This window comes from Pseudorca crassidens, chromosome 17 (genome assembly GCF_039906515.1).
Source record: "Pseudorca crassidens isolate mPseCra1 chromosome 17, mPseCra1.hap1, whole genome shotgun sequence".
Lineage (NCBI taxonomy): Eukaryota > Metazoa > Chordata > Mammalia > Artiodactyla > Delphinidae > Pseudorca > Pseudorca crassidens.
In genome coordinates this window covers 4,389,384-4,407,644 of record NC_090312.1, presented here as the reverse complement: position 1 = coordinate 4,407,644, position 18,261 = coordinate 4,389,384, and the positions used below count along the sequence as shown (strand labels likewise).

The window sequence follows — 18,261 nt, the reverse complement described above, 5'->3', positions numbered from 1 at the left end:
GGTAGTGTATATATGTCCATCCCACTCTTTCACTTTGTCCCAGCTTCCCCTTACCCCTCCCCGCGTCCTCAAGTCCATTCTCTACGTCTGCGTCTTTATTCCTGTCCTGTCCCTAGTTTCAACACAACCATTTTTTTTTTAAGATCCCATTATATGTGTCAGCATACAGTATTTGTTTTTCTCTTTCTGACTTACTTCACTCTGTATGACAGACTCTAGGTCCATCCACCTCACTACAAATAACTCAATTTCATTTCTTTTTATGACTGAGTAATATTCCATTGTATATATGTGCCACATCTTCTTTATCCATTCATCCGTCAATGGACACTTAGGTTGCTTCCATGTCCTGGCTATCGTAAATAGCGCTGCAATGAACATTGTGGTACATGTCTCTTTTGGAATTATGGTTTTCTCAGGATATATGCCCAGTAGTGGGATTGCTGGGTTGTATGGTAATTCTATTTTTAGTTTTTTAAGGAACCTCCAAACTGTTCTCCATAGCGGCTGTACCAATTTACATTCCCACCAACAGGGCAAGAGGGTTCCCTTTTCACCACACCCTCTCCAGCATCTATTGTTTGCAGATTTTTTGATGATGGCCATTCTGAGAGGTGTGATGTGATACCTTGTGGTTTGGGGGTTATTTTTTTTTTGACATCTTTACTGGAGTATAATTGCTTTACAGTTTTGTGTTAGTTTCTGCTGTATAACAAAGTGAATCGGCTATATGCATACATATATCCCCATATCCCCTCTCTCTTGCGTCTCCCTCTCACCTTCCTTATCCCACCCCTCTAGGTGGTCGCAAAGCACCGAGCTGATCTCCCTGATGAATGGATAGAGAAGATGTGGCACATATATACAATGGAATATTACTCAGCCTCATTGTGGTTTTGATTTGCATTTTTCTCTAACGATTAGTGATGCTGATCACCCTTTCAAAATGAAGCAACTGACAAAGGATTAATCTCCAAAATATACGAGCAGCTCATGCCGCTCAATATCAAAAAAACAAACAACCCCATCCAAAAATGGGCAGAAGACCTAAACAGACATTTCTCCAAAGAAGACACACAGATTGCCAGCAAACACTTGATGATGGTATTCTTTTACACGTTATCACTGAATCTGTTTGCTAACATTTAGATTCAAATTTTTTGCATCTACGTTGATGCAAAATTTTAGGATTTAGCCTAAAATTTTCTTTTCTTCTGCTGTGTTTGTTAGATCTTGATATCAAGGTTATACCAGCCTCAAAAAATATACCTGAGTGTTTCACCTCTTTTCCCATGTTCAGAAATATTTTGTGTAGCGTTAGAATTTTTTGTTCCTTGAATTAGAATTCACTGGTAAAAAACCATCTGGGCCTGGGGTTTTCTTTTTGAAAAGATTTTTAACTACAGATTTGATTGCTTTAATGGTTTTAGGATTATTCATCCTATTTATTACCAGAAATTTTAACTATTATATTTACTAGAAAACGTATATTTCATTTACATTTTCAAGTTTATTGTTACGAATTTCTTCATCATTTCCTCTTATAACAGTCTCCTATTATTGTCTGCAGTATCCGATGTCCCCTCTTTACTTGTAGTGTGGCTATCTGTGCCTTTTCTTTTTTCTTTATTAATCTACTCAGAGGTTTCTCAATTTTATTAGCCTTTTCAAGAAACAACCTTTGGCTTTTTGTTACTGTGTGTCTCTTTCCTATTTTATTAATCTACAATCTTATCTTTATTATATTCTTCTGTTTTCTTTGATTTCTTATGCCATCTTTTTTAGCTCCTGGAGATGGTGCTTTGTTCATTAACTTTCCCACTTTCTTCTTTTGAATATAAGCATTTAAGTTTATAAAACCTTCTTCTAAATATTGATTTATGTGCATCACACAAGTTCTGATATACTTTTATTAATTGTTCAATTTCAGTATCTCCTACTTTCCATGGTTACTTCCTCTCTCAACTCTCTCAACTCTGAGTTACCTATAAGTGTTTACTAGATTCCAAATACATGAAGATTTTATAATCATCTTTTTCTCATTTCTAAGTTAAGAATATTGGGTTCAGATAATGCATCTGTAGGATAACAGTCCTTCAACTACTTACTGGGCCATAAAGCAAATCTTTAACATATGCCCTTGATAAAAATGACTTTCTAAGCTGCTGAGTATTCTATATAAATCCATTAAATCAAATTTAATGACGGAATTTTACAAATCTTGTATGTCTTTAACAATTTTTGTCTTCTCGATCTTTTAGTTACTGTGAGAGGTTTATTTCTCCTTTTAGTTCTACCAAGTTCTTCTTTATGTATTGAAGGCAGTATTATTGGTTGCATACATATTTGGAGTTATTATAGGCTTCCTGATGTTATTACTTTTATCATGATGTTATTGTTTTTATTTCTTAATTTATTTTTTGCTTTAGACTTACTTTTAATTAGGATTTTTCTGGTACATTTTTTCCAACACTTCATTTCAACCTACTATATCCTTAGGTTGTAGTGTCTCTTATAAATATCATAAACATGATTTTGTGGGTTTTCTCTAGTCTTCTATGTGGGATATTTAGCTTAATTTACTCTAAGTATGATATGCTTTATTTCTACAACTCACTTTATAACCACTTCTAGGTGTTACTTAATTGCTCTGTGCCTCATTTTTTTCACCTGTAATATGGGGATAATACCACTATGGTTGTCATTTTCTTCTATTTGTTCTGTCATTACCATTTATTTCTTTGGTCATTTTCTTTCCTTTCTTTCCTACTTTTTGATTGAATAATTAACTTTCCTTATTCCATTTTTTTGGAGCATCTAGATTAGAAGTTGTTCATGTTATTTCTCATTTTCTTAGTGCTTATCCCAGAAATGGACACTTCCATAAACAAAGCACCAAAGTTTAAGTCTAAATTACTCAATATCTTTACCCTCCTCCTGAACCTTTAAAATTGAAATTGAAGCATTTTAGAATACTTTAATTCCAATCATCCCCTTACCAACACTTATGTGTTATTTTGCTATATGTCAATTCTGTTTTGATAATTATTACTATACAGTAAATGTTTGTTTAGATTTACCCGCATGTGTACCACTCAGTCTGTTGTTACTTCTTCCTCGCATCTCTGACTTTCTATCTGGCATCAATTTCTTTCTGCCTGAGATTCATTCTTCAGAACTCCCTTCCATGAGGTTTTGGGGGTGGAACCCCTGTTTTTTGTTTATATGAAAATATAATCATTTCATCTACTGAAAAAGATTTGCATCACTCAGCACATTCTCCGAGGCTATACCACCGACTTCTGGACTTTGTTTTTGCCGATGGAAAGTCAGCTGTCAATCAATTTGCCACTTCTTTGAAGGTAATCTGTCTTTGCTTTCCAGCTCCTTTTAAATCATCCCTTTGTATCTGGTCCTTGAAATTGTATTATGACGTGTCTATTGTGTCTTTTAAGTGTTATGCTACTTGGAATTTATCAGGCTTGTTAAAATATGTGGACTTTTGTCTTTATCAGTTCTGAGAAGTTCTCAGTCATTATCCCTTCGAATACTGCCTTTTCTCTATTCTCTTTACCCACTTCTCCAGGAACTTGATTAGATGTATGAGAGAGTGTCTCACTCTGTCCTCTGTGTTTAAGTCTCATATTTTTTGGTCTTTCTGGGCTGCATTTTTTTCCTTAACATCTTCAGCTCTATCTTTCATTCACTGGTTCTCCCCCAAGCTGGGTTTAATCTGCTTTTCAACCTATTTGTTAAGTATTTAATTTCAGCTCTATTTTCCAATTATGGGAGTTCCACGTGATTATTTTATGATGTTCTAGGTCTTTACCCACGTGATTATTTTATGATGTTCTAGGTCTTTACCCATTTTAATCTTCTTCTTCGTTTCTCAAAACATATAAAGCACACGTATCTTGTAGTCTATGTCTGATAAAGCCAATGTCCGATTCCTTTTCAAGCCCAAGTTTGCTGCTTCTGTTTCTTCTGGCTCTCACACATGATGCATGGTTTCCTTGTGTATTTAATGACTTTCTTTCTTTTGAAACTCTGAATTATTCATTTTCCTTGTAGAAACCCTTGGAGCTTGGGACAAGAGTAGATTCCTCCAGAAAGGATGCATTTACTTCTGTAAGACGTCTGGTATGTGGTGGTAGGGGTGTGTATATTTAGGGTCATTTTCAAATTAATGAATGACTTGAAGTTTGGGGGTGGATTTCAGGGAGTGTGCCTTGGGACTGCAGATTCAAGGGAGGGCCAATGTGGGTTGGAATCAAAGGGTTGAGACAGAGAAGTTTTATTTCCACTCTCTAAGTATGGTAGGCCTCCCAAGTTATTGGGGAGTGGCCTTCTATTAGACTTCCCACCTGATGGGTCCTAGGATTTGTCTTCCTCCTTCCTGTTTTGTGAGACTGCAAAAAACTGATGCTCCTGCTTTGGCAAAAACCCTCAAAATGAAAGTTGGCATCAGTTCACTGCTTGCCTTTTTGGATTCTGCCTACACAGGTACTGGACTATTTCTTACTCCCCTGCCAGCTTTGTGGATGCACTCACAAATGTGTTTTTACATAATTACCATCATTTTTAGTTATTTTCAATAGGAGCTTAGTCTGGGCTCCTACTCCTTCATGTTGACACCCTCTTTTGATCTTTACTTATTATTTGTCGTAATCCCTTAAGACATTGCTCAGAGGCCCCAGGAACCAGGTGATCACATGCACCTCACTCTCTTCTCTGCTTACTGGGACCAGGCTGGCTCTTAAGACATCTAATGACAGTGGCTTCTGGGCTCACAGGCCTCATCCGACACTGGCATCTTTTGAAACCATCCACAGTTCCAGCTTTTGCTTGACTACAAAGAGTCACAGAGCTCACTCCTTTGTCAGACAATCCCTTTACCATTTGAGCATTTGTGTTAGAAATACCTGCCTTGTATTATTTCATGTTACTTAATAAATTAACCTGTGCAGGGGTCTAATGGGAAACAGCAATATCCCTTGTTAAGCTTCCCAGGGGAATGGTGGAATTCCAGGCACACGCCGGGGATGTGGATGGGAGCACATGGGTGACGGGAGGGGTACGAGGAGGGAACCAGTATTCACGAGGAGTTGCCCTCATGTGTAGGAATGTTGAGGAGATCAAACCAAACTCTTAGCGTAAACTGCCCATGAAATAAGTATTTTTATCTCCATTTATTCGGATGAAAAGAAATCGAGTCTTAAGTGACATGTCTGAGGTCGCAGAGTTGACCTGTGGCTGGGTTGGAGTTCAGTTCCTCAGACCCCCTCCCATGGATCTGGGCTCTGCTTGGTGAATTTCGGATGACAAGAGTGTGATGGCTGGGTGATTACGGGGTCATTGCAGGCCTGTCCTGGCCAAAGGGAACAGTGTCAGGAGGCAAAACCAAGCCAGCTCAGCTAGTGAAATGAAAAGGACAGTCTATTCTGGGCTTAGCCTCCTCTGGCCTTGGGAGGGAGGAGGGTTCCAGACACAGCAGCTGTAGGACTGTTGTGCTCAGGAGCCGACAGCACGGGACCTGAAGGACCAGGATGCTGAGCTGTCACCCAGACACCTGCGCCTGGGTTCTCTGCCTCGACCACACACCTCCACGCTGGAACCATCCAGCCATGCCAACGCCAACAGTAACACCCCTGCTCTACACGGCTCCTGGGCTCCCGCTGACCCTTCGAGAAAGCTCCAAATGCTCACAGCCCACACAGGGCTGTCCTTGGGCCGGATGCAGTTCATCTCCTCTACCGTGGGGGGCACTCGGGACACAGGCCTCATGTGGGTCACCTTTCAGGGTGCCTGGGTTAGTTCCAACACCCCCTCCCCCAAGAAGCCCTTTGAGACTTCTCTCTCGGTGCATTCAGTAACTTCTCTGGCAACTGTTGTATTTGTTTCGGAAACTATAAAACACATGGGGTTCCCATGACCCCCTCCTCAGGTTTGATAATTTGCTAGAACAGCTCACAGAACTCAGGAAAACACTTTACTTACGGCTTATGCTGACCAGTTGATTATAAATGACGTTATAAAGGATACAGACGAATGGCCAGATGAAGAGGTGCCCAGGGTGAGGTCCGGGAGGATCCTGGGTGCAGGAACTTCTGTCCCCGTGGAGTTGGGATGCACGACCTCCAGCTTGTGGGTGTGTTCACCAACCAGGAAGCTCTCCACACCCCACAGCTGAGGGAATTCTACGGGGGCTTCATCTTGTAGGCATGATCAATTAACTCAATTTCCAGTCCCTCTCCGCTCCCCGGAGGATGAGGGTGGGAGAGAGAGGCCCAAGCTTCTAGTCATGCTGGGCCTTTCTGGCGACCAGCCCCCATCCTGAAGCCGTCTAGGAGCCCACCCAGAGCCGCCTTTTTTCGAACAAAAGATGCTCCTGTCACCCAGGAAATTCCAAGGGATGAAACAGCTCTGTCAGGAACTGAGGGCAGAGACCAAATACCTACTGTGTTACACTCAACCAGTCCCAGAAAACGGCTGTGGACGAGCCCTCACTCCCAGCCCCCAAGATTCCTTGCAATGTCCAGCATCCCCGGGGCTCCCAAGGCTGGCATCTGACCTGTTCAGGTCCTAGAACAGCTGGCATGGCAGGACGGAACCCCCGAGGGGTGGGGGACACACAGGCCAGCTCTCGCCGCTGGTAGGAGGAGTCTGAAGCTGTGTTCTCACTCCCCGCAAGTTCCCCGAGGATTTCAGCCCAGGGGCCCGAGAATGCTTCCGCCCCGGCTCGTCCCCGCCCCTGACCCCTCACTCCCCCGCGGGGGACCCCCCATCTCCCAGATGAACTTGTGCTCAGATTCAGGGTTTGCTATAGGGCACTCAAACGAAGACCGTCCCTGGGCCAGCCTCTGCGAGGAACCAGGTGTGTGCGCCCTGGGCAGAAGGGAGGGCGGCTAAGGGCAGGGCTCTGGGAGAAGCAAGGTCCGCGAGGGTGGAGGCCGATGGAGTGGGGGGCACGGGCCACCCCAGGCCACGTGGCAGCTCGTGCAGTTTGAATAAGCACCCCCTGCCCAACCCAGGCGACACAGCCCCACGAGGGGCAAGACGGCTCTGGCCCTCGCTCGAAGCAGCCTGCACGGCCACGGGTGGCAGCCTGGCCCACAAGGCCTGGACTCGGGCCCTGAGAGCCTGCGAGGGACCTTAGGCATCGTCAGAGAGGTGGAGTGTGGGAGAAGGCGGCTCCTCCCAGGTGTCTCCTGGGGTGACCCCGCCAGGGCAGAGGGATTCTGCGCAGTCGCCTCTGGCTCTGTGCTCCGGGCACCTGGAGACCCAGTCCCCCAGGCCCTGTGGTGGGGCAGTGCCCCAGGGCCCAGAGGGCTTGAGGACCACACAGCAGGGCGAAGTCCCGGCACTGGGAGGCGTGTCAGGAACACGTGCAGCCCATGTGAGGCGGGCCTGGGAAGTTCTTCGCTGCCCTGAGCCCAGAGCTTTCGTTGAGATGTTTTCTAATCGGGGTGTGCCGGTACGCGTGGAAGGGCACCCATCTCTGAAGCCGTGGGGTTCCCACGGGCCATGTGCCCCAGGCCCACGGCAGCTCGCTCACTGCCCATCCTCCTCTGTCCCTGGGTGTGGGCTGGCCATGTGCCTGCTGCCCGGGGGCCTCGTTTAAATGGGGTGACCCGGGAGCCTTGGACACGTCCGGCTTCACCGCACCCTGCTCTGTGCCTTGGGACCCTCGCCCTCTCTCTGGCCCCAGAACTCTGCTCAGCAGGTGGAGTTTACTAGACAGGGCCTGAGGATGCCTGGGCAGAGGTTCAGAGGTGGTCTGAACCTCCAGGGCTGGGAGTGAGGCTGCAGGGGGGCAGCAGGTTGGGCGACCCAGAGAGGAGGGAGCAGGGGCGAGGCAGCCCTCGCGGTGGGTGGGTAGGTGGGTCCGAGGGCGGCTGCAGGATGCCCACCTCCAATCTGCACCTCGACTTCTGGACACCTGTGTCACCCCCAAACATCTTCCCGAGTGTGTGTGGACCTCAGGAGAGAAAGTGAGAGGCTGAGATGGCCAGAGCCATTGCGGGGGCTGAGGACCATGGTGTAGGACTCGAGGCGGTGCTCTGAGAGGGGCGGCATAGAGGCCTAAAGAGCACACACAAGGGAGGGGCCTGGGGGGGCCACAGGCACAGACAGACACAGGCCCAACCCTGCTGGCCACCAGCCGTGTGTGCTGTGTGGGGTCGTGCGAGTCCCTACCTGCGCCGGGGTCTGACGAGCTGGCGGGCGGCCCCCTGACCACACTGGACAAGCAGAGGCAGGGATGCAGGTGGACCAGCAGAGAAGTGAGGCAGGCCCTTTATTGGAGAATCTGTCAGCGACACACAGATGCACACAGGCCGTGGCCCCCCACAGCCCAGCCTGGAACCAGCCCAGGGGCCAGAACAGCTGGCACAGGTGACTGTCTACCCACCGGGGGCAGGTGGCTCCTCTTGGGGTCAACCACGGTGCCACCTCTCCTGGCTGGGCTGCCTCGGGGCCCCGGGGAGAAGAGCCAGCCCTCGGGGGATTCCAAGGGCCGAGGGGGCCGAGGGAGGTTCCCCAGACCCACCCCAGCTGTGCCCCTCCCTCACGCTCACCTCTTCTTCCTGCTGTCTGGGCTGTGAACCCTAGGTCACAGGAACAGGTGCAGGGACCCAGGGCCACACTTTGGGGCTTGGTTAGCATTCACCCTAGCAGCGGCCTCTTGCAGGGGAGCCCTGATGGCCAGTGTGGGAAGGGGCACGGCTGCCAAGTCTGGGTGCCCCTGCAAAGCCCAGAGAGGACGGTGCAGGTAGGAGGGGAGGGGAGGGGTGGGAGGAGTGGACAGGAGTTGCAGCGAAGGCCTGTCCCCTGCCCGGGGGGCCCTCTCATCATCTCTCCCCGCGGGAACAGTGGCTCAGGCCTGGGCCCCCAGGGCGCGCACGTGCACGCTGGGCAGGCGGAACCAGGAGGGCGGCAGCCCCTTGCTGGAGCTGTCCTCGTGGAAGCGGATGCGGAGGAAGAAGTCGCCCGTGCAGAGGAACAGAAGGGCCCCAAGGCAGGCTGACTGGCCCGACGGCCGCACCTGAGGGGAGGAGGGGCATCAGCCGGGAGCAGCGCGGACCCCCAGAGCCTCCAGAAGAGCCTGAACCTACCTAGATACGGAGGCGGGGGCGGGGGTGGGGGCGGGCGGGCCCCCAGGACTTGCTCCCGTGGCCCTCCAGGGCTTCCCTGCTGTGCTGCCCCGGCGAGTCACTGCACCTCTCCAGGCCTCAGCTCCTATCCTAGGATGGCGCTAATCACACTTCCCTCCCTGGGCCGTTTGGGGGTCAGGGAGTGTGGGGAGCGTTTGGGGCAAAGGCGCCATCTCAACAGGTAAGTGGAGCTTGAGGACTGTGCCTTGTGACCCCATCAGTCCCTCTGGGCCTGCGTGCAGCGGCCGCGAGCAGGGAGGAGCCGGCCACGTGGGGCAGGGCAGCGGTGCCAGGGGCACAGAGATCTGACGCTGTCTTGCCGCTCCCCCAGCACACTCGTCTCAGCTCCTTAACAACCCTCGGGGCCAGTATCCCCATCCTAGCTCTGCTCCTGGGACTCAGGTACAGAGACGTGAACTTGTCTGAGGTCTCAGGGCGAGTCAGGGGAACAAGGGTCAACGCAGTGAGGCCGCCACGTCTACCAACCCCTAAGTCTGCCACTGGGGGAGGGGTGGGACAGGGGACAGTGACCGGGGGCTACACGCACCTTGTCCAGGTAGAAGGTGCCGGAGCCCACGAAGGAGACGGCATGGCGCAGGTCGTAGGTGTGCACGCCGTTCTGGTGGTCCTGGAAGGGCACCACGCCGAGGGCGAAGGGCCCCACGCTGCGCGGGCTCCGGTTGGTCAGCCTCACCTCCAGGCGCACGGGGTCGCCCACCCGGCAGGCCGCCGCCTCGCGGTCACAGGGCTGTCCGTCCACCAGCACATCTGCGAGGGACATGGGGCACGAGGCTGTCAGGGCACCGCCCAGCCGGCCTCCCTCCCTCCATTCATTCATTCATTTCCTGCTCCTTCACCCACCAAGGCTGCCTCCTGGAAAACAGAGGAAGGGCCCCGGTTCCTGCTCTCCCGACGTGCAGGCCAGCGGAGACAGGCGTCGGGGCCGGAGCTGTACCCCAGGGGGGTCTGTGCCACGCTGGAGAGGCCGAGAGGGCCCCAGGGTCACTGGGGGGTCCTGAAGGGCCTCCTAGCTGCCCCCACCTGGAAGGGTTGAGCTCTGGTCTGGACCCCAGGGGCTCCTGCAGGTGGAGGCCAGCCAGGGGAGGGGCTGAGAACTGGCGGGGACTGTGCACAGGCCGGGGCCGAGGACTGTTGTGTCACCTGCAGACCGCCCCGCCCAGACTGCCGCAGTGAGGGCCGGGGTGGCCCTGGGCACCACGGAGGCGGGACGCTAGCTGGGGGAAGGTCTGGGAGTCACGGAGCAGGGCGCGCGCCCGCCAGGCAGGGAACAGGGAATGGGCAGCAGCAAGGGGGTGGGGTGATGGGGCAGGTCGACTGGAGAGGCTGTGCTGTGACCCCCACTCTGCTCAGACCACCAGACGTCCCAGCAGGACGGCGGGGTGGGTAGGCTGGGGGACCCGCCTTCAAGCATGGGTGCAAGGCAGAGGCTGCCATTTGAGAGTGACAAGTGTCCTTAAAAGAGGCAGAAGAGGAGAAAACAGACTCAGCGGGGAGCCCAGAGCCCAGAGGCAGCCCTCTGTCTGTGAAGACAGAGGCAGAGGCTGCAGTGATGCAGCCGCGGCTCCAGGAGCTGGGAGAGGCGGGGGGGATCCTCCCCCAGAGCGCTGCCCACATCTTGAATTCAGACCTCCAGCCTCCAGGACAGTGAGAGTCAGTCCAGCCCTGTTGCCTCGAGGCCCCCAGTCTGTGCTGATTTGCTACGGCAGTGCCGCATGCTGATACGGTCAGGAAGGATCCTTCCTGACACCCGAAGGTCACCGGCTTGCTGATCCGGCCATGGAGGCCAGGGAAGGGGGTCCTAGACCTGCAGTGGGACTTCACACCACACGGTGCTGGCCGTGGGGCTACCGAGCGCCGACCCTGAGCCCTGGCCTCGTCACATCTGCAGGCCCAGGAGTAATGATGTGACAGTGTCACCTGTGTACTTCCTCACGCCTGCCCACCTCGCTGTTTAGGGACTCGTCACGTGTGTCTCAACCTTGACCCCGCCATTACCAGCATCCCGCAGTGGAGGCTAGTCGGGGACAGCCCCTGGGTCACTGCCACTGCTCCTGACACCAGGCAACTGCACGGAAGACCCTCCTGCCCAACAGCTATGGGGCCTCGGTGCCCACGGGAGGAGGCCAGCGCCTCACTGGGGTTCCTGGAAGGCACGGCTCTGGAGAGTGGCCAGCACTGGACGGGCCATGCAGATTCTCCCTCCAAGGCAGCAGCACATCCAGGACTCGGAGTGAAAGTGTGTGTGTGTGTGTTGAGAGGATATATCAGGAACAAGAGACACTGGCTTCTGTCCTGGGCCTGTTTCAAACCTGAGAAGTGGGCGTAATGACAGTCCTGGGTCCCTCTCCTGCTCAGGCCGGGCCCCGGTGATGCGTGCTGAACAATGAACCCAGCCAGGCAAGTCTGAGCCTCATGTGGAGAGAGCAGGTGTAGGAGAGCCTCGGTTGATGGTTCCATTAAAGGGAAGACAGGATTCTCTGCAAACCAGCGAAGGGTGGCCGCCTCGCTGCATCTCTGCCCCCTGTTCTCCCTTGTAGAGAACCGCGTGGGCCACAGGCACTGGCCTACAGCTCATCTGCAGCGCAGCCCCCAGCTCACCTGGTGGTGCCCATTTAACCCTTCCCTGATGCCCAGCTCTACTTGGCCCCTGGGGCAATGAAGAGGGGAAATGAGGCTGTGGACACAGTTCCCAGTGGGACTCTTTCCTTGGCATTCTCTAAATGGGGGAGGGGCATGTCCCGAGGTCAGGCCAGGGTGGCAGGGATGGGGGACGGAGCTGGCCCCTGGCTGAGCAGCAGGCCGGGCTGGGGTCTTGGCTCTGCCCTAACCCTGCATCCTGGAGGAGGCCCTTTGCCGAACTGAGCCTCCTTCACCTCATCTGCAGAACCGGGGTAATGACCCAGACGCAGACAGGGGCCCCAGCCAGGCTGCCCTGCCCCAGTCTTGCTTCCTTGTCTGCCTCCCCAGGGAGGAGGGCGACCCTCAAGAGGGGCAGGACCCGCCTGTCTTGCTCTCTGATGTGTCTCCAGTCACAGGCGACACTGACTGTCATGGTTTATCCATCCTGGCTTTAGTACTGAAACTTCTGCGTCCCGGGAACCCCTCAGGCACGCTGGGACGGTTGGTCACGCCACACCCATGCCTGGCGCCCACAATAAGTGCCTGCCAAACTCACGACTTTCTGGGCTCAGCAGGCAGCTGTCTCCTCCCACCCTGCCGCTCCAGCACCTCCAGCCTGGGTCCGAGAGCACCAAACCTTCCCACGTCACTCACTGGGAGGAAACAGCAGAGGTCCGTTTTCTCTGAGAATATGACACGCTTCCTGAATTGAAAAGGATGCCAGGGCTGGCCTCTCCTGGGACCCACGGGGTACTGTGCGAGAAATCTAGTGAAAATGCACCTGAGATAACAGTGTTGATGGTGACCGTGATGGCTGTGCTCAGGTCAGGGGTTGTAACTCCACTGGCACTAATGTCCCAGCATACCCCATTGCTGTAGTGAATTCGGTTCTGACTCTGGACCGGGGTAGCTGTGCCCCATGCCGGGGAGAGGGGACCCTTCTCGCGTGGAAGCCCTGCTGAGCAAGGCTGGAAGGAACAGCTGAGACCAGCCATCCACCAGGGAGTCACAGAACTCACCAGGAAGGAGCAGGGGAGAAATAATTAAAAATTTCTCAAAGGCAAGCTGTGCTGGAGCCGTTTCTAAATTGCCCAGAGGAAAGAGAACCACCTCGCGGCACTGCCGGGAGTTCAGCCGCCCTGCTCGTGCAGGGCTCAGCTCAGCTTCCCGCCCACCGTCCCTGGGGGCCACCTGGCCCAGCCCCTCCGCCCTCAGGTGGGGAAGGTGGGCGCCGCGTCCACTCAGTCGCCAGGCCGGGGGGGCCACTGTCAGGGACGGCGGGTTAGCACTCCCTCTGTGTCCGCAGCAGACTGGCCAGCTGCAGGAAGGGGTGGGCACACCAGTCCGAGTGTGTCCCGTGCAGCTGGTGCCTCCCCGCCCCGAGAATTCCTCACCATCACCTGGGAGCCTTCCCGCGGCATCCAGGGTGGGCTCATTAAGACCCCCGCGGGAACCCCAGGTCTGATGTCCGGGTGTGCGGGGTCTAGTTGCTCCCCTTGGCCGCCAGGGTCGGCCCGTCAGGCCGCTGCCACTATGCACTTCCTGGGGTGGTGACCCCCCTGCCCACCTCCAGGCTGGGGTAGAGGGATTCCTGCTGCTGCGCACTTTTGAGTTGTTTCTCCTTGACTCCTCCCCGCTTGCCCTCTCCGAGCCTCAGTTTCCTCACCTTTAGAAGGGCTGATAGGAAAGCCCACCTCAAAGAGGTTTTGTGAGAATTGGAAACACGCACGCAGAGGGGGCGGGGCACACAGCGGCCGCAGCGGGACGGCTGGATCATTGTCGCCATCACGCTCACATCCACCCTGGGCAGTGGAGAATGCGCGGGGCGGGCCAGGCCCCTGACCAGCTCTAATCCCCAGCCCAGGAGGACACTTTGCATTTATATAGCTTCTCCAGGGCCGCTCCTCACCCGCAGGCTGGCCGTGAATGCTGATGGGGAAAGAGGACCAGCACGGCGCTGAAGCGCTGGACAGAGAGGACCGAGGCAGCAGGACGAGCCCCTTCAGCCTCTCCTGGCCACTCTGTCCAGACCCCCAGCCAGCCTGCAGGTGGGCCACATGGCGACCTGGAATGCCCCAGCCTCCCGGGGAGGCAGGGAGGGGGGTCCCAGCCTGGAAGCCCATCTCCTGACCCCCAGGCTGCTGGGGAGCTGCACACGGGCAACCTCGACCTGGGGGCTCCTCGGGAGCGGTGGGCGGGAGGCACAGAACTCTGGCTCTGTGAGGTCTAGCCTTGTCCCCGAGAAGCTCCCGGAACCCTGAGTCTGCGCCGCCAGAGGGGGTGGTGTGGTAGACAGAATGACACCCCCAAAGATGTCCACATCCTAATACCTGGACCCCGTGCAGTGTGTTCCCACACACGCTAAAGGGACTCTGCAGGTGACATTCAGTTAAGGACCTTGAGACGGCAAGTATCTTGGAGTATATGGGTGGGCCCAATGTCGTTACGAAGGTCCTTATAAGGGCAAGAGGGGGCAGGAGAGAGCCTGGAAGGCTGTGTGTCCATGGCGGCGGAGGGAGGCTGGGAGTTGCTGCACAGCTGGCTTTGAAGGCAGGACGGGGCCAAGGGGTGCAGGCGTCCCTGGAGCCCAGAAGGCGGGAACCGGGGTCTCCCCAGCCCCCAGCCTGCCGCCACCTCTTAGACTGGCCTACAGGACTGTGGAGTAGTAGCTCGTGTTGTTCTCAGCCACTAGGTTGGCGCTCACTTGTTAGAGTGGCTGCCGCTCAGCGACCAAAGAGCTGCCGCCGCCTCCCAGGCCCAAGGGGAGGGCGGGCAGAGCCCGGCCTGGAGCTGGACCATGTGCGCAGTCTGAAATCTGCCTGTGTCCCTCATCTGGAAATGCAGCGAGTGTCACATTCTCTGTGCAAAGTGCCGAAGGGAAGTGCTCAAAGGTTCGGTTCGTTTCTGCCCGACCTGCCCCCAAGCCCCCAGTTTCTGAAACCCGAGGCCCGAGGCCAAGGCCACAGCACTCGTTATCTTAACGAGTGTCTGTGGAACATCCTGGATGTGGCCCTGCCCTCAAGCAGTTCCAGGTGGGAGGGACTCCTGGACAGGAAAGGTGGCCACCCTGCAGGACCAAGCAGGAGGGGCTCAGGACCCACTGAGGGCCGCAGCCGGGCACCGGCTCCTCTGGGCAGCCCTGACCTCCTCGCCCAGGTGTCCAGCGGGGTCTCACCCTTAACTTGGCCCAAACGAAACCCTCCCACTTTCTCCCGGAAACCCCGCCTCCCCAGGGTCTTCCGTACAGAAGTGGCCCTACCCGGCAGGCCTGCCTGGCGCCGGGGGGTCACACCAAGGTGTTCCCCGGGCACCCACACCCAACCCCCCGGCCCGCCCGGAGGCCATCCCCATCTCCGCCCCGACCCACTCTATCTTAGCCCAGGCCAGCTCCCCACACGGCAGCCAACGGTTCACAGCGGCATGAACCATGGTTTCACCTTGTCACGTCCTCGCTTGCCCCTTGCCCGGTCCCAGAATAAAAGGGAGTTTTGATCACATTACGGCCACTGACCCTGGTCTCCAGGGCCCTGCACGGCCCTGAGCCAGGTTCCCCCATCCCCGCGCTCCTACCACGTTGCCTCCCTCCTCCCTGTTCCGCCAGCAGGCCCAGCGCATCCCTGCCCCAGGGCCTTTGCACCTGCTGTTCGCACCACCTTGGCCCTCTCCTCAGGGACGCTGCCTCTGACCACACAGTGAAGAGCCTTCCTGCCCCGTCACTCTTCCACTCTCTTCATTTTCTCGTGACCCTCAACATCTTATCTGAAGTTCTTCTTTACCCATTTGTTTGTTAACCATTGTGTGTCCCTCCCTCCTCGCCCCAACACCCGGGCCAGGCAGGCACTCTTCTGGTTCATATTTGTTGAGTGAATGAGTGGATGAATGAAAGAGTAGGTGAGTGGGCTTTGGGGCAGGGGTACCTGGGCTCAAATCCCGGCCGTGCCCTGCCCCCTTTGGGCCCCCTGGGCCTCGAGGGGACTGGGCCACGCCCCCGAAGCGCCCCTGCAGAGAGGACGTTAGGACCAAGCCGCCACTGCCCGGCTCTGGTCCTGACTCGCAGGCCCGGCCTTCGTGGAGGACATTATTTATGCGGGAGAATCTCATATCGTAAGAAATCTCCGGGGAGCAGATTAGTCTCTTCCCTCAAAGCGTTAAATTGGGCCACGGTCCATCTTCTCCCGCCGCCCCCGGCCCTGCTTCTCCTTCACTTTTAATACCAGCCAGAGTCACGGACTTAATTTTATCTGGCCCAGAACGGCTCCTGAAACGGCTGCCACGTTTATGCTATAGCACGTTGACAAGCTCTGGCAGGAGCCCAGGCTATAAATAGAAGGCACGACGAGGGAAGGGCCTGCAGGGCCCAGGCTGGCGAGGAAGGCACTGGGGGAAGGCGGACGGCGGTGCCAGCCTGCGCTCTGGCCAAGGGCAGCCACCGTGCGGACAGCGGGCGGGGCTTCACGCAGTGAGAGTGCGCTGAGAACGGGGCGGTGCCCACACCCCAGGGCGCCACCAGGTCAGGTGGGTCTTCCGTTGCTCAGTCCCTCCCCCCCACCCTCTCAGGTGCCCGGCACAGGCCAAGCCCCTCCCCCCCACCCTCACGTGCTCCTGGAGGGCAGTGAGAACAGGGGAGGCTTTAGCGGGTTTTGAGCGGGGAGGCTGAGGTCCGGGAAGTGATGGGGCTGCCGGGGCCCGGGGCCGCTGGCCCGCCCCAGACGCTGCCCCAACAGAGTGCCCGTCGTCCAGGGCTTGGCATCGGCATGGCGGCTGGAGTCCTGCTTCTGGAGGGGGCGGCTCTGTCCTCCAGCCTAGGTCTCCCCTCTTGCTCCAGGAGGGGCTGCAACAGCTCCGCTTTCCCATGAGGGGCCGGTTTAGAGCCCCGCCTGGCCTCGCCAAGTGCTGCCCCTACTGCACGCTGCGCCTGGAGGGGGCCGGCCTTTCTTGGTGCCCAGGACACAGGCAGACACCGCCCTTGGGACCTGCCAACCTCTCATGCCCATTGCACTCTAGAGGGTTCCAGGCCCACGTAAGCCCGGGAGCAGGTGGAGAGCGCAGTGGAAGGGGCCCGGCGTGGCCCTCTGCACCCAGGCGCCCCCCTCGCCCTCCCCCGCGGGCACCAGCCCGCTGCACTTCTCACTGTTATTAGTCTTGTGAGTGACAGGAGCTCCCAGTGGCACCCTGGCCACTGTTCTAAGGCTTCACAGGCACCGCCTCACGCAGTCCTCAGACCAACCCCATCAGACTGGCGCTGTCACTGCACCACTTTACAGGTGAACCTACCCCGGTGTGGAGAGGCTCGCAGCCGGCCCGAGGCACCCAGCTAAGCGCCCGGCTCCCACCTGAACTCTGGGCACAGGGGCTGGTGTTATTTTTTAAACAGCTTTACCGGGATTTAGTTCACAAACCACACAGCTCACCTACGAAAGTGTACAATTCCATGGCTTTTCATAGATTCCCAGATCTGTGCAACCATCACTACGGGCAATGTGAGGGCATTTTCATCACGTCAAAAAGAAACCCCATACGCCTTCACCATCCCTGCCTCTCTCCCCGTCCCCCAGCCCTGAACAGCCACGAACCGAGTTTCTAGCTCTCCAGACGCCCCAGATCTGGACTTTCACATGAGTACCATCATATATATTCGGTCTTTAAGGACTGGCTTCCCTCCCTGAGCGTGACGCTGTCAAAGTTCTGCCCTGTGGGAGCCCGCACTTCCCTCCTCTTCACGCTGGAGTGATGTTCCGGCGCGTGGCCACACCACAGCTTGTCTTCATTTGTGGATGGGCCCTCGGGTGCTTCCACCCTTGTCTGTCGTAACCAATGCTGCTGTGGACACTCCAGGACAAGTGTCTGTACGGACTCAGGTTTTCACTTCTCGAGGACACACACCTCAGGGCAGAACTGCCGGGTCGTGTGGGTCTGCGTTTGACCTGCTGAGGAACCCCCAGGCTGTGTTCTGAAGCAGCTGCGTTATCTCACAGCCCTACTCGCAGCGTTCAGGTTCTCCACGTCCCTCCCAGCGCTTGTAGCGCCTGCCTTGCTCTGTCCCCGCCATCCTAGTGTGGGTGCGGTAGCGTCTCCCTGCTGTGCCCACGCCCGGCCAGGCAGCTGCGGCCCTCAGTGCCCCACAGGGTGGACGTGCGCCTCTGCCTGCCGGGACAGGAGTCTGCAAAGGCCCTTCTGTCCGGTCTTCTTTACTCATCCATCCCTCGCTGAGAACCTTCTGGAATCCCAAGCCCTTAACCCCACTCGTCCTCCTGGAGACTGCGGCTGGGCAGAGGGCTGGGGCATAGCGTGGGTTCCTCTCCCCTCGTGCATGGCAGAGAATAGGGGGCTGGGCGAGTCTGAGGCCAGCAGAGAGCATCAGGACCCAGACTTCAGAGGCGCAGGTGGGAGCAGGGCCTCTGGGGCCAAGACGAGGGCCGGGTAGAGAGCGGAGCCTGAGGACGAGCAGGTCACGGATGGGCCAGTGGTC

General features: G+C 55.6%; 1 protein-coding gene across 7 annotated transcripts in view; it reads right to left on the bottom strand.

Moving 5' to 3' along the window:
- Positions 1-8,269: 8,269 nt before the first annotated feature.
- TRAPPC9 (trafficking protein particle complex subunit 9) overlaps positions 8,270-18,261 on the bottom strand; it is a 509,996-nt gene continuing 500,004 nt past the window's right edge. For all 7 annotated transcript variants that reach the window (XM_067712818.1, XM_067712816.1, XM_067712820.1 and 4 more), the window contains 2 exons: positions 9,700-9,920; positions 8,270-9,043 (listed from right to left, as the gene is read on the bottom strand). In XM_067712818.1, the coding sequence (XP_067568919.1) occupies positions 8,876-9,043; positions 9,700-9,920 (389 nt within the window). In that variant the 3' untranslated portion in view covers positions 8,270-8,875. The remainder of the gene's footprint in view (positions 9,044-9,699; positions 9,921-18,261) is intronic.